The 14,345-nt window shown below is 53.5% G+C and overlaps 6 protein-coding genes across 6 annotated transcripts; 2 read left to right on the top strand and 4 right to left on the bottom strand.

Annotated features, from left to right (window-relative positions):
• Positions 1–909: 909 nt before the first annotated feature.
• On the top strand, positions 910–2,814 carry EsH8_II_000068 (uncharacterized protein; the record flags this gene model as incomplete). The annotated part of the gene is made up of 1 exon (XM_083263366.1): positions 910–2,814. One exon carries the CDS (start codon positions 910–912, stop codon positions 2,812–2,814), a length of 1,905 nt encoding a protein of 634 aa, XP_083120688.1.
• A 1,204-nt stretch (positions 2,815–4,018) lies between these two features.
• EsH8_II_000067 (NADH-quinone oxidoreductase subunit G family protein) lies at positions 4,019–6,550 on the bottom strand (the record flags this gene model as incomplete). Its single annotated transcript, XM_083263365.1, has 6 exons — positions 4,019–4,136; positions 4,201–6,105; positions 6,173–6,187; positions 6,243–6,294; positions 6,345–6,368; positions 6,436–6,550. The coding sequence occupies 6 exons, from the start codon at positions 6,548–6,550 to the stop codon at positions 4,019–4,021; spliced, it is 2,229 nt and encodes a 742-aa protein (XP_083120687.1).
• A 733-nt stretch (positions 6,551–7,283) lies between these two features.
• On the bottom strand, positions 7,284–7,916 carry EsH8_II_000066 (uncharacterized protein; the record flags this gene model as incomplete). Its single annotated transcript, XM_083263364.1, has 1 exon — positions 7,284–7,916. The coding sequence occupies one exon, from the start codon at positions 7,914–7,916 to the stop codon at positions 7,284–7,286; it is 633 nt and encodes a 210-aa protein (XP_083120686.1).
• Positions 7,917–8,901: 985 nt separating this feature from the next.
• Positions 8,902–9,914, bottom strand: EsH8_II_000065 (acyl CoA binding protein-domain-containing protein; the record flags this gene model as incomplete). The annotated part of the gene is made up of 3 exons (XM_083263363.1): positions 8,902–9,454; positions 9,520–9,817; positions 9,899–9,914. The coding sequence occupies 3 exons, from the start codon at positions 9,912–9,914 to the stop codon at positions 8,902–8,904; spliced, it is 867 nt and encodes a 288-aa protein (XP_083120685.1).
• A 1,223-nt stretch (positions 9,915–11,137) lies between these two features.
• On the bottom strand, positions 11,138–12,421 carry EsH8_II_000064 (ribonuclease III; the record flags this gene model as incomplete). Its single annotated transcript, XM_083263362.1, has 2 exons — positions 11,138–12,109; positions 12,167–12,421. 2 exons carry the CDS (start codon positions 12,419–12,421, stop codon positions 11,138–11,140), a joined length of 1,227 nt encoding a protein of 408 aa, XP_083120684.1.
• Positions 12,422–12,856: 435 nt separating this feature from the next.
• Positions 12,857–13,324, top strand: EsH8_II_000063 (mitochondrial 37S ribosomal protein mS33; the record flags this gene model as incomplete). Its single annotated transcript, XM_083263361.1, has 4 exons — positions 12,857–12,895; positions 12,946–13,151; positions 13,205–13,251; positions 13,305–13,324. 4 exons carry the CDS (start codon positions 12,857–12,859, stop codon positions 13,322–13,324), a joined length of 312 nt encoding a protein of 103 aa, XP_083120683.1.
• Between the last annotated feature and the right edge of the window lie 1,021 nt (positions 13,325–14,345).

Below are 14,345 nucleotides of genomic sequence, written 5' to 3'. Positions count from 1 at the left end.
GGAGCAGGGCTAGGGGTATGTATTTTAATCGGATGGGAATCAGCTTTCCTTTCAGATGGATATGGAGAGGGACATGGGCATTGGCTCTCAACACAATGGGACGAGACAATGCAAGATACCCCGCCATGATTTCTGCACCTGTCTCGTTTCCATGACATACGGTATATAATACAAGAAAATGGCCCGCCGAGTCGGCCAGCAACAGCCGAGACATCCAATTGACATCACTTACTACGCATTGGAGAGCTTCAGGCTGTCACAAACGTACGGAGCACGTTTTTGGGACCCCACCTGTCCCAATTGGAGCTGCGAGGCCGTGCTAATTGCCGAGATAGCGGGGTGATTCGCAGTGACGCCCATGGTGACGACAGTGTTGGAGCAGTTGCGTGATGGGGACCTTCGGCCGGGACACGGGCCGTGGGCTTTCCAACGTGTTGTAGAAGGGCGAACTGGACCCCTTCGGACCTGGGCCGGGGACCGAGCAGAACCACAGCAATATTTTGGAATATCTTGATGAATAATTAACTCCGGGATCGGAATACGTTGCCACCGGTGACCAGGACGCCGAGGTTCTATCCAGGTCCCCAATTTCGGCTTAGGTCAGCATGGGGGGGTTTGAATCGCCACTGAAGCTCGGATGGTACCTCGTCACCAACGGCTTAACACTGGCTTACACTACAGGCCAGTATCATTAGCAAATACCCCTCCAGCAGATTTTCTCCGGGTCTTTTCTTTTTGGTTCTCAATTTTCATTTGGCATCTTAGATACCCTCATTCTTCCTTTCGCCTCTCTCAATAGACTTTTTTTCCCTCATCCGTTTGGCATGCCCATTGAGTCGTGAATCTGCGTATATGCTATCGCGACTGCTCTCCCGTCGAGCCGTCCCAAGAGCTTTCAAATTGCCCCTCATGGCGGCCCAGTTGTCCAGCGGCCCGGGTTCGACAACGAAGTCAACAAACAGCCATGGCCTCCCGATAGGAGACTTGCCAAAGACATGGACCTACACATCCTCCCTTCCGCCCGACTCCATCTTTCCCACCCCGGCCGACTCGCACAAGACCCCTCGCGACCAAATCGCCCCGCGCGGCGTCCGCAATGCCGCCTTCACCTGGGTGCGCCCCGAGACCGCCGAGAACCCGGAGCTGCTCGCCGTCAGCCCGGCAGCGATGCGAGACATTGGTATACAAAAAGGGGACGAGGAGACGGAAGATTTCAAGCAGACCGTGGCCGGGAACAGGTTACACGGCTGGGACGAGGAGAAGCTTGAGGGAGGATACCCTTGGGCGCAGTGCTATGGCGGTTTCCAGTTTGGACAATGGGCCGGCCAGCTCGGAGACGGGCGCGCTATTTCCCTGTTCGAGACACGGAACCCGGAGACCAAGGTTCGGTATGAGCTGCAGTTGAAGGGCGCGGGCATCACGCCGTATTCGCGGTTCGCAGACGGCAAGGCCGTTTTGCGATCTAGCATTCGCGAATTCGTCGTCTCCGAGGCGCTTCACGCCCTTGGTATCTCCAGCACGCGCGCTCTGGCCCTGACTCTTCTGCCCGACTCTAAGGTGAGGCGCGAGACAGTTGAGCCCGGCGCCATTGTATTGCGCTTTGCGCAGTCCTGGATCCGTCTTGGCAACTTCGATCTTCCTCGCGCGAGGGGTGACCGCGCTCTCATCCGCACGCTGGCCACATACGTCGCTGAAGACGTCCTCGGCGGCTGGGAAGCTCTCCCCGCTCGCCTCCAAGACCCAGACAAGCCTGCCGAGTCCCTGGAACCTGCGCGCGGCGTCCCCGCGACGGAAGTCCAGGGGCCAGACGATTCTGCCGAGAACCGCTTCACCCGCCTGTTCCGCGAAGTCGCCCGTCGCAACGCCCTCACAGTCGCCAAGTGGCAAGCCTACGGTTTCATGAACGGCGTGCTGAACACGGACAACACCTCCATCATGGGCCTGAGTATCGACTTTGGCCCCTTCGCGTTCATGGACAACTTCGACCCGGCCTACACGCCGAACCACGACGACCACTTCCTGCGCTACAGCTACCGCAACCAGCCTACCATTATCTGGTGGAACCTTGTTCGCTTCGGCGAGGCTCTGGGCGAGCTCATTGGCGCTGGAGCTGGCGTGGATGAGGATACCTTCGTCAACCAGGGTGTTGAGGAGAGCCAGTCCGAGGTTCTCGTCGGCCGGGCTGAGAAGCTCATCATGCAGGTCGGTGAGGAGTATAAGGCGCTTTTCATGGCCGAGTACAAGCGCCTGATGATCCTGCGTCTGGGTCTGAAGAAATTCAAGGAGAGCGACTTTGACGAGTTGTTCAGCAACCTCCTCGACACCATGGAGAGCCACGAACTAGACTTTAACCATTTCTTCCGCCGCCTCAGCTCCGTCAAGCTTGCGGACATCGTTGACGAAGAGGCCCGCAGCGCAACGGCCGCGCGCTTCTTCCACAGCGAGGGCGTCGCCGGCGGCGAGTCGAAGGGCCGTACGGATGTCGGAGCATGGTTGGGCAAGTGGCGCGCCCGCGTCGTCGAGGACTGGGGCGAAGACAAAGACGCCGAGCGCGAGAAGGCTATGAAGGCCGTCAACCCCAACTTTGTGCCCCGCGGCTGGGTGCTGGATGAGCTCATCAAGAGGGTTGAGAAGGACGGCGAGAGGGATGTGCTGAGGAGGGTCATGCAGATGGCGCTGCATCCCTTCGAAGACAGCTGGGACGGCGCAGAATTCGACGGCCAGGAATACAAGGGTGATAAGCAAGAGGAGGAGCGTTGGGTCGGGGATGTACCGAAGCTGAAGAGAGCTATCCAGTGCAGCTGTAGCTCTTAGACCGGAAACATGTCGAGTTTGAGAACCTGTACTTTTATTTAATATCAATGATGACCTCAGATGTAATGTCACTTTGGCTGGCATTCCTTCACGGAGAGATCCATTTACAAGACACTTGATCAGAGTGCGATCACAGTCATTTGCTCGGACATTTGTATCATCCATAGGTCGGTACCGGTCTATAGGTTGATACTACGGCCGACAATGGTTGTAGCCAACGTATCCCTAATTATTGTGATATAACATGGAGATATATCTTGAACAATAAGAGTGGCTTCTCGCATGATCGTAGGCTCATTTGGTGATATACGGCAGTATTATACTGCCTTGGATCTAGCTATCTTGCCCATTCCCGATAAACCCTATTACTGTAGCTCGTGGTGGCCATGTAGAAACATCGGTGGCAATATCAACTGTGAGCACAGGACCCAAAGTTTTCTGAACACACCCCTCTCATGATCTTCGTCTCCTGTTTGGTCCGGCTCACATATTACACCCCAGCTCGCCCAAGGCGCCCATGGCATTGATGATCTGTCCTTCAGGCCGTACACTTACATATGACACCAAGATCAAGTACGGTATTGACGAGCTTTGCTGTCGCTGGGCCGGCGGAGAAAGAACACAACGAGACAGCTTGCAGCAGCAGCCAACTCGCGCGCTCAACTTAGACGACACAGTCTCCAGAAACGTGGTGCGCTAGCCGATGACCTGTACTGGCATAAACTCAGATGTCCCAAAAGCTTCGGTCGCCAACATAGAGACTCGGCATCAAAGATTTTATTTGAGGTCTTCTCCATCAGTGGTGGCGGAAGTACGAACAAGCATACGGCGGATGCAGAGTAGAGAAAACACCTCGAACAGAGGGAGCTGTTAACAAACAAAGAACAAGCAAGACCAAGGACATATACTACATCAGATGCGATCATCATAGTAGGCTTATACTATGCCTCTTGAAGATCTCGACAGGTTATAGCGTGAACTCATACGGCCAGACTTTCTGCAGTACCATGCGTGAAGGGCCGCGGCAGCCATAAATGTCATACACATCATTGCGAAGGAACCAAACGATGAAGGTATTTACTTTCTTCAACTACCCGCCACACTCTACCCACGCGTGCTATTATATACAAGCAATGCATCATCCATCCCAGACAAAGGAACTTTGTTTTCTTCTCTCTACGGTCGTACTCGTACAGCCTGTCTTTCATGCACCGTACGCAATCTGGCCCATCGGCCTGTCCTCCTCCATGCCTGGTGCCATGAGGTTGTTCTTGGGGTTGCCAGTGGCCTTGGCCGCAGAGCAGCGGGCCATTGTCGGTGAACTTTGTGAACAAGTTAGTCGTGTGCTCTAAAGGAAGTATAGTTTGGAGTGGGTGGGAAACATACCTTCTGGAGATAACGTCTGTAAAGTAAAAGTTGTCGATGACCTTCTTCAAGGGCGAACCGGTGGCCTTGGTGCCCTTGTTCTGGTCTACCAGCTGAACCTTGCTCAGTTGCTGCAGAGAGACGGGCTCAACCACATCGTAGGCCGCCAGGGCCGGGCTGACCTCAGCCATTCTGTCACGGAGCTGAGCAACGTCGTCGTAGGGCAGAGGAGCGCCGAGGAACTCGCTGATGGCACGGATGATCTTCCAGTCAGTCCGGGCAGCACCGGGCAGGGAGGTGGCGGCACGGGTCATTTGGACACGACCCTCGGTGTTGATGTAGGTACCGGCCTTCTCCGTGTAGGCAGCACCAGGGAGGACGACATCAGCGATCTGGGCACCACGGTCACCGTGGTGGCCCTGGTAGACGACGAAGGCGTTCTTGGGGATGTCCTTCTCGGAGATCTCATCGGCACCCAGGAGCCAGACGAACTTGGGGGCGGTCTCGGCAACCTCGGTCGAGGGAGTGGTGAAACCGACCTCAAAGGCACCGGCGCGGGAGGCGGCTCTCTGAAGAACATTGTATCCGTTCCACTCGGGAGTGAGGAAGTTGGCGGCGTTCTTGTCAACAAAAGCACCAACGGTCTCGTAGAAAGCCTTAGCGTCAACGTGATCAGTGACACCGGAGCCAACGATGATCATGGGGCGCTTGGCAGACTGCAGCTTCTTGCCGAAAGGACCGGCAAGAGCCTGCTTCAGGGAGGCGTGGTCGGTTCCAAGGTGCTCGAACTCGAAGGTGGAGTCCCAGGTCTCGCCAACGACACCGATCTCGAGGTCAGAGCGCAGCCATTGCTTGCGAATACGAGCGTTCAGGACAGCGGCCTCGTGACGGGGGTTGCTGCCGACAATGAGGATGGCATCAGCCTCCTCAATGCCGTAGATGGTGGAGTTGAACAGGTAGTTGGAGCGGACGTCGACACCGTGGGCGATGGGCTTGCTTCCGGAGGGCATATCAAGGGCCAAGTTCTCGGAACCCAGCTTGTTGGCAAGGTCCTTCATGGCAACCAGAGACTCGACCTCAGTCAGTTCACCGGCGATGACCTTGAACTCGTTGCCCTTGGGCTGGAGGTGGTGGTAGGCGTTGGCGACCTCAGTGAGGGCCTGCTCCCAGTCGGCGGGTTCGAACTTGCCGTCACGGCGGATCAAGGGCATGGTCAATCTCTGGGTCTTCAATCCGTCGCAGGCGAATCGGGTCTTGTCGTTGATCCACTCCTCGTTGACATCATCGTTAAGTCTGGGCAGAATACGCATAACCTCAAGGCCTCTGGAGTCGACGCGGATGTTGGATCCCAAACCGTCGAGGACATCGATGGACTCAGAGTGCTTCAGCTCCCAGGGTCTCGCGCGGAAGGCGTAAGGCTTCGAGGTAAGGGCACCGACGGGGCAAAGGTCGATGACGTTGCCGGAAAGTTCGGAGTCGAGGTTCTTCTCGAGGTAGGTACCGATCTGGATGTCATTGCCACGACCGAAAGAACCCATCTCGGGGGCACCGGCAACATCGTTGGAGAAACGGACACATCTTGTGCAGTGAATACATCTGTTCATGGAGGTCTTGATGAGGGGGCCAATGTTCTTGTCCTCGACAGCACGCTTGCCGCCAATCTCGTGGAAGCGGCCACGGTCGCCTCCGTATCGCATTGACTGGTCCTGGAGATCGCACTCACCACCCTGGTCGCAGATGGGGCAGTCCAGAGGGTGGTTGGCAAGGAGGAATTCCATGACACCCTCACGGGCTTTGTGTGTAATGGGGGAGTTGGTCTTAACGACCATACCGGGCTGTACAGGCCAGGCGCAAGAGGCTACGGGCTTCGGGGCGCGCTCGACTTCGACCAAGCACATACGGCAGTTACCGGCAATGGCGAGCTTTCTAGTGTATTTGTCAGTCGGTGGTCATCCCTCGCAATGGTCATCGATTCGATCGAGGGGCGTCGTACTCATGGTAGCAATATCTTTTCCGAAGTCAGTAAATGCCAGAAATATCGAGTTTCTAAAGTATGGACGAACCTGGGGATTGTTACGCCTGCCTTTTCGCAAGCTTGAATCAGGGCGGAACCGGCTAGAAATTCATGAGCAGGAGACTTCGGCCATGGCCACATCGCATCTCACCTTCAATCGACACCTTCTTTCCGTCTGTATCTGATGTCAGCATTTGCCATAGAAGCCAATTGAGCCCATCGCGAGGGCGGACTTGTCGTACCGACTGTGAGCTCGACTTCGGCATTCCTGCGAGCTGTTGTAGCAAAAGATCGCGAGGCATTGGCGGCCTGCTTGCCAGTCCGCCAAGCCGAACGTGCTAGAGAATGCCGCAGCATCGTATCGCCTTGACGGATTGAGACGGAGACGAAACGGGGGGAGTCGTGGTGGTGGGAGGCGGATTGAATATCAATCGTTGACGTCGGGAGGGAACTGCTCTTCTGTCCCGGGCCATGGGGATTTGGTGGCGCTAGTGCGTAAATCGCGATTAATTTACATCGACCGTGATTGGTCAACCCTCCCGGGAGCTTCTCATCGCCTGAGGCAACAACAAATCCACCCGAGCACCTATTATGTCTTCGGAAAATTTCGTTCGCAGAGCTTTCTCTTTCTCTTCTTCACCAAATTAAATTGTATATGGACACTTTTTATCGTAGGTGAGCTTGCGCATTGCAAAATGCTTCAATTGAGCCTTCCTCTATCTAGTGTACCTAGAAGAAGTTTATGACGCCGTTTATGGAAGCATGGGAGAATTTCTCAATGACCGTTGCCTCTTACCGCCGGTCGTCACATTTTATGAATACAACAAAACTATGTGTAGAATGTACGTGAGTGTATGTACTTGCATCTCATGATGTTTATGTACCCCAGTTACGGTGCCTGCGTCCCTGCGACGCGCCCGTATCGAGTCGATGTCATGTGCCAGGAGCTGGTGCCAAGCGGCGAAGAGTTTGAAGCTCAAGCTCTATTGTCCTGCATTTTCCGTTCCGGTCGCTGGATACATCTCAACCTGGCCTGTTGTCTCATCCGACCATGCACATTTGGTGTAACTTATCACAACCGCCGTCGCTTCTAGCTACGAGCAGGTTCGCTTTCCTGTTGATTCTTGTCAGAGAGCCCCTGAAGTGCGAGTTCTTTCTGAAGGGCCGTCCGGTAGTGGTCTTTGATCTCCTGAGCGTGACTGGCGTATCCTGCCAACTGATTCAAGGCTTGCCCCGAGTTATAGAGCGACCATTGAAGTGCCGCCTGTCTCGGAGGGAGATCTGGTGGGAGGTCGGGCATGTTATATGTGGACATGTGCCGGTCGCTATAGTCGGCACCGGCGGGCATCGGGGCTTCGACGTTGCTCATTATGAGCTCATCCTCGCCTGGCAAGAGACCTGCGGTGGTCTCGACGAAGCCGGTAGAGGCCTCCAGCGTTTTGGCGTGGCGTAAGATGCGCCGATGCTCTCGTTCGTATACCAATAGAATGTTCTGCTGAACCGCGGCACTGTGCTTCTCGATGTTCTGCTGGCAAATCTCCAGACGGTCGATCTTGTCTCTTGGGGCGTCAAAAGGTTCAAAAAGACTAGATTCCAGAGGAACGAACATCGCCATGGCTGGGACGCCCGGCTGTATCATCGGGATGTCCTCATCGTCAAGAGGGTCGCTGACAGCTCGCGCCTTGTCAGACGGTTCTGCCGAAGCCCCTGCGCTTTCTTGCATGCTGTTGGCCAGCGCTCATCTGCGTCGCCAAAGTGTCCAGAATCTTGATCGGGGTTTGATTATGAGGGAGTTGTGAGACTGCAGTGATGTGGTTCCTTGTGGGTGAGATGGGAAGGATGGGGAAATATGGGAATGGTGGAGTTTGTGATTTCAGTTCGTCGATGATAGGTAATATTACCTGAAAGGTTACTCTGGGTAGTCGGGTTCCACGCTTATGCCAGGTCTGCTAAGGTAGTTCCCAGCGTATGTCGTCGAAAATCTTGGGTCAGGTGTTGGAAACTACCTCTGGCATGGATTATCGTCTTGTAATACCGGGTTCGGAATTTTGTTCGAGTTGTCTTTGTCCCTAAACTTATATTGCTTCAAATCTGGGGTAAGCACTACTTTAGTGTGGATACAGGCAGGAACTTCCCAGGGTAGAAACGTGGGAGGAAAGGCGCAACACTAGCTTTATGTATTTTATTTGTCCAATATGGATACCACATACAGGATCACCCGGCCAGGGTTTCAACGCCCAACCCCTTTTTGAAAGAGGGATAGATAATGGACTACCCTCCTCACTTTCCAGTCGTCCCATGAAAACCCAGCTAACACCTGCGCTTGGCTCGGCAATTACTCAGTATTCGTAGCGTAATGACTCCCTATATCATGTACTTCGATGCAGACGCCATCACGAACCTGATCGCCAGCCCAGTCCCAAAGGACTATTCTCGTTGACGACGCGATCGCACGCTAGGGAACGCCACAATGGTAACTTTGACCCTCCAACAGCGTGATAGCATACGCGAGTTTTGCCGAACAAGTTGCAAAACAAGCTGGCATGGTAGTCGTGCGAGCCTTTCAGCGTCGCTAGGGATGAGTGGCAGAGTTGTTGGCCTTGCCGGGACCGATGCCAATATCGCGGACCTGCAAAGGGTGGCATGATAGTTCCTTGGTCAGGTTTCCGTCAGTGATGGCCTGATCTCCATCAACCGACAGAGAGTCATCATCTGGACGGCAATACGTTCCTGATGTACTCCCTCATCAACTTCATCCCTGCTCGGACCAAGTCTTCCAGTCGTCTATCCTTCCGCTTGCGCATCCACAGCAGTATGAAGGCCAGAAGAACTATATCAATGGCCAGATGCTTCATGAAGATCCAGGTAAACCACCTTATCCACGCAGGAAAACTGCGTGACCTTTTCGACTTCCACTCTCTCCCTGTTGATATTTGTTCCCGTAAAGCTGCAACCTCGGCAGACAGTTTTTCGAGCGCGCGTTCTACACTCCGGGACCAGCTACTACTCCTTGCGAGCTCGCCTCCTTCCGGGTCCTCGTTGTAGCCTACTCTCTGCTCCGACTCTCGCTCGGCAGCGTCATCTTCGCTCATTGGACTGAGAATCTTCATCGGTCCTTCGGATCCACTCAGGGGTGGTTGGAACTGTCGCAACTCGCCGGAATACCCCATGGCTTTCGGCGAAGAATCGGTCGAGCTGGGGCTGTTATTCTTGATTTGGTTCCATACGAATTCGAGTTCCGCGACAAGTTCCTTAGCATCTCTGCAGCGGCGAGTCAGTTGGTTGACGCGCAAAGGCCGCGAGGGCAGAGGAAAGACTGGGCTTACGGCGTCGTCGCGTATTTGTGCATCGTCTCGATCAGTGCCTCAATATACCTCCTCTTTGCCTCCGTCCGACTTAGACCCTTCTGGGAGTTCCAGGCATCCCACTTATCCTTCTCGCGCTGTAGCTCGTCGGGCGGCATACCCGACCCCGGGGTCGGCCGTTCCATGACGCCATCGACATCCCCCTCCATCGCTTGCTTGTAGAGGCCATAGAGTCGCAATCTGTCGGAGGGAGGGGGACGCGACGCTCCTGTCTTGGGGATCTTCTTGACGGTATTTAAGGCATAGACGAACACGCGATCTAGGAGAGGCGCATAACCGCATAATTAGCCGGGGAATTGCTCTCCCCACAAGGTAGTAAGGTTAGAATTATCGCACTTACCTACGGAGTCGGCCATCTAGACGGCTGTCCTTGGGACCAACCAAGTTGTTTACTAAAAGAAGGGAGAAAATGGTTGTGATGTATATCCGAGGTGATATGGTCGGTTGGTCGGGTTGGGAGTTCGGCTCAAGACATCGGGTGAAGATAGCTTAGATAGAGTAAAGTCCCCCTTTCACCTGGATGTAGAGCGAGGTACCTTGGCGGCGTGAACTGAAACTGGTAAGGGAGGTAACAGGTGCTGGCAAGACAAGAGAGTTAGAAATACAGCACGCTGACATGCATAATGTGAGAGCTCCGCCATGGGACTTTTACTTCCTCGTCCTAAGAAAGGAAGAGATCTGATGGGCAGCGGCGGCGGGCGGCGATGGCGGGTGCTAGCAGATTAGTGAGGTAAGGCAATTCGGTACTGGTAATCAGCTGTTGCTGGGATAGGCCGGGGTTCGCGCCGATGTTAGCAGCAACATTGGAAGGGGTGGGCGACTTCCGGTAATTGTTTTGCCTCGGCCGGGTCACGCAACGCAACGCAACGCAACGCAGCAGCGCAACGCAACCAACCTAACCCACGTAGCTAGGGGTAGGCGTTAGGTGTGGGTGCGCGGGCCTGGCGCGGGCTTACCAGGGGTTGGGTTGGATTCTCCGAGATCCCGACTAGCACGCACTTAGTCCCTATCACCCCGCGTCTTTCTGGTGTTAACAGGCCCACGGCAACTTATTGTCGGCCGAGATCAAGAGACACGTGAAGTGCGGGCAGTCTGGGATTGCGAGACGTCCCATCCGTTCTTGTTTTGCTTGCGTCGTCAATTAAGTTTCCGTCAATTGACAACTTAAATCTGAATTGGTATTGAGCCGAGGCCTCTGACCCCTAGCATCGTGTGTACGGAGAAGCACTGTTGTTCGGCATTGACTTGTTTAACACGCTCGGCTCGAGCACGCACTCGCTTTGAGTGGCTGTCGCTCCAGAAAACGTCCGACTCGGGTTCCGCCCATGTTCATCTGCTTGTTTGCCGCCAACCACTCGCATTCGCAACCCTTCATTCCTTTCGTCGGGGTTTTTACTATTCTTATTACGATGTCCCTACCTCTCCCGTTGTCTTTGCGCCGACTCATTACAGTGGGGGTTCTCAGCTGATATCATAGTATTTGTGAGTTTACGGAGTAATCATGAGCAGTGTTTCAATTGGTATCCTGGGTATAGTTCTCTCCCTCCGTCTCTCTCTCCTCTCTTCGTGGAAGCGAGCCCTACTCTGACTTCGCCTCTGTCTCGCCAAGGGCTGCCAAGAACGCCCTCTTCCTGTCTTCAAACACCTTCATCAGCTTCTTATTATTCAATGCCATTTGAGCCGCCTTCTGTCCTGCCTCTTTCTTGTTGAGGTCGCTGCCTGTCCCTAACAGCTTGTTTTTCTCCCCCCATCCATCAAGAAAAACACCAACGGTGAAAAGAGCCAACTTCTTGTTGTACTTATCCTTCTTGTTCGCATTAGGGATGTCCTCATAGCGGATAATGATGCCTTTGGCGCCAATTATCTGGCTCAGTCGGACCTTGGGGGGTATACTCGACTCTTGGGACACCGATTCGCTCAACTCCTTCACCGCCTGTATGTCGGGTGTTTTGGCAGTTGATCGGATCTGGTCCTTGATTGTTGTGGCCCACAGTGCCTTTAGCCATTCTGCAGCGCGAACGAGACCGTGCGCGGGATCGGAGAGGATAACAGCGGCAACGTATGCTTCGAACAGGTCTCCGCTAACCTTCTTAACTTCGTGTGGCTTGGCCATGATTGCCAAGTTGGCGTTGGGCCTGTACTCAGCCGGTAGATTTGCTCTGTCCATGAGTTTGTAGTGTGTGGAGTACTCTCCGAGGTTGGCATTGCGCACCAGGAGCTCCCGTAACTGAGAGCATTTACCAGTAGGCATTCCCCCAAAGGTTTGGAAGATTAGACAGGACGAGATCAACTCAACGTAGGCGTCTCCGAGCCACTCAAGACGATCGTAACTCAAGCCGCCTTTGTTCTTAACCATGCCAACATGAGTGAAAGCCGCCAGCTCCAGGACCGGATTAGAAATCTGGGGGAGAGGTGGCAGCGATGTCGGAATGTCTGCAGGTGTCCATGGCTTTACTAATGTAAATGAAGGAATTGGCGGTCCTGTGGATGACGATGATGGCCGTTGGTCAGGTGTGGTCGAGGATTCGTCCGTCTCATCTGACGTCTTCTTCTGAGAGAAAGTCAGTCGGACAAAATGTTCGTCAGTTGATGGTGTAAGAGACCTTACCCTGACTTCATTATTCTCAACCTGGTAGTTTTCTTCGCCAGCCAAGCGCTTGAATGAGGGCAATAGCAGCTTGCTGAGCCCTTGAAGGGCTTGAAGGTCCTTATTTTGTGTAAAAGAGTCCGTTTTCGACTTGTTAAGTGACTGAAGGCATTTGATGAGGTCATCGCTGTGATCAAGAAGCAGTCTTATTGCATCATCTTCTGTTTGTCTTCGCTTGCTTGGAGGCAAGCCTCCTGAATTTGAGCGCTTGCTCATGTTGTCGTCTCTATGATAATTTAGGCCTTCTCTCTAAACCGCTCTTATTAAATAGAAAGAAAAAAACAATACTGCAGTTGAGGAAATAAAAAACCGGGAGATGATGGTGATGAGAGTTGATGCCATCCGTGAGATGTTGGTATCGTCCTACCCTGGGAAAGAAAGGTACCTTCACTACCTAGGCATAGCTTAGAAAAATGGTACCAGAGCTCAGATGGAGCTTTCTGCAGCCACCCAGTGCAGTGCGTGCAGAGCATGCACAGGCCACAGGAGGAACCTTGATCATGGCGGCCAATCAATGATCCGATGTTCTGACCCAATTGGACGGCGCGACTTCGGCAGTGTGGAGCTGGCATTGGACTTCACGGTTAGCTTGGTCGACATCGCGACAAATTTCCGATATTCGTCTGATTGACCCCTTGAGGACATGCAAAGATGAGTGTCCCACGCGCGAGGTTGCTGGACCTCATGAAGGCAAGTTGATGTTCACTACGATACCCGATTTAACTAACTGACTGGAACAGGCCCAATGCGAAGTATTTGCGACAGCGTTTAACCCAGAGGGAGTACGGACGGGAAACAAGATTCTGCGCCAACGGTTGAAGGGGCCTTCTCTCGCATCCTACTACCCCCGCAAGGTCCTCACCGTCAGAGATGTTCAGAGAGAGTTTGGACCTACCCTCGCTACTCTTGACTTGGAGGAGATGGACCGTTTGGACCACATTGCTGGGTATGTCTCGATGTGAAGGAGGACCAGGGATCCGGTACTAACGCTCGATGCAGACTGAAGGCCAGAGGCAAGAGTGCGCCTAAGAAGAAGAAGACGAAGAGTAAGCTTTCCTGCGCTACTTAACACGTATTGTTTGTACTAACAGTTTTGCAGCCGAGCCTAAGAAGAGATAAGCGACGTCAAAAAACCGTTTGTACGATACGATGTGCAATTGCCGAACGAATTGATGGAATCACGCCTACCGAAACACACTCAGAATTGAGATGCGGGCCAGTTGATCCCCAGTCTTCCGGCTCAACGCACCTCTACACCTAAGACCCTTATGCGGCAGATGGGGATTTCCGGAAACTCGAAAGAACATGGGTCGCCGATGCCAGCTCTGGCATGGATGGCCCATAAAAGGATGTCAAGAGACAAGGCATTCAGTGTAAAAATACGATGAAAATATCGAAGCCATAAATACCAAGGTCTGCGACGACTTGTTTGGATAGTTCTGTGTAAAAAATATCTCCATGGCTAGGTGCTAGCTGATTGTCCCTGTGTCAAAAACCAGCGATTGCTGTAGGATATTGTATGCTATACACATCCACCTCCCATCCAAGTAGAAATAAACTGGACCGCCCTCCTGGATGCCCTTCTTTTCGTCCTAGATTTGATTGGAATGGTGCAAGGGGATACGCGAGGTTCAGACAAAGTTTACTGGCAATGGCACTGGAATGAGATTGCTGCAACCGTTTGCTGGGTTGATTCCAAAGGCAATACTTTCCAGTCCAGGATCCATCTGACTGACATTGACACAAAATTCATCCGACGTCGAGGTAGGGCTACGGTAGACAGTGGGGTACTATCACTTTCCGGCCACCGGCTGGTGAATGTTGAACGGTGCCTTGCCCTGGTGAGGCGGGTTATCAGGCAGCTTGATCTAAAGAAAGGCCTAGGAGGTGTTTGCGTGTACGCTTGGCTGTCACCCAAAAGAAAAAGATCGGAATCCTGGCCAGTTCGCGGTCTCCTCCTCACCTTCACCAGTACCTACAAGGCCACTTTCTTCCCCAAGACCAACCAACAGCACATCACACTTACCTTGCCCTCAACTCAGCTTTGAGCGAATTCTTTCTTTCTTCTACTTCGCTCCTTCCAAATTCGAGGTGGGTTTTTAGCGCGGCTTATAGCGAAGGAAGTGCCTCTGCTACCTAG

The sequence above is a fragment of the Colletotrichum jinshuiense genome, chromosome 2 (genome assembly GCF_051148585.1).
Source record: "Colletotrichum jinshuiense chromosome 2, complete sequence".
NCBI classification, from domain to species: domain Eukaryota; kingdom Fungi; phylum Ascomycota; class Sordariomycetes; order Glomerellales; family Glomerellaceae; genus Colletotrichum; species Colletotrichum jinshuiense.
Note: the sequence above shows the minus strand (reverse complement) of the source record. Positions and strands in the feature narration are given on the sequence as shown.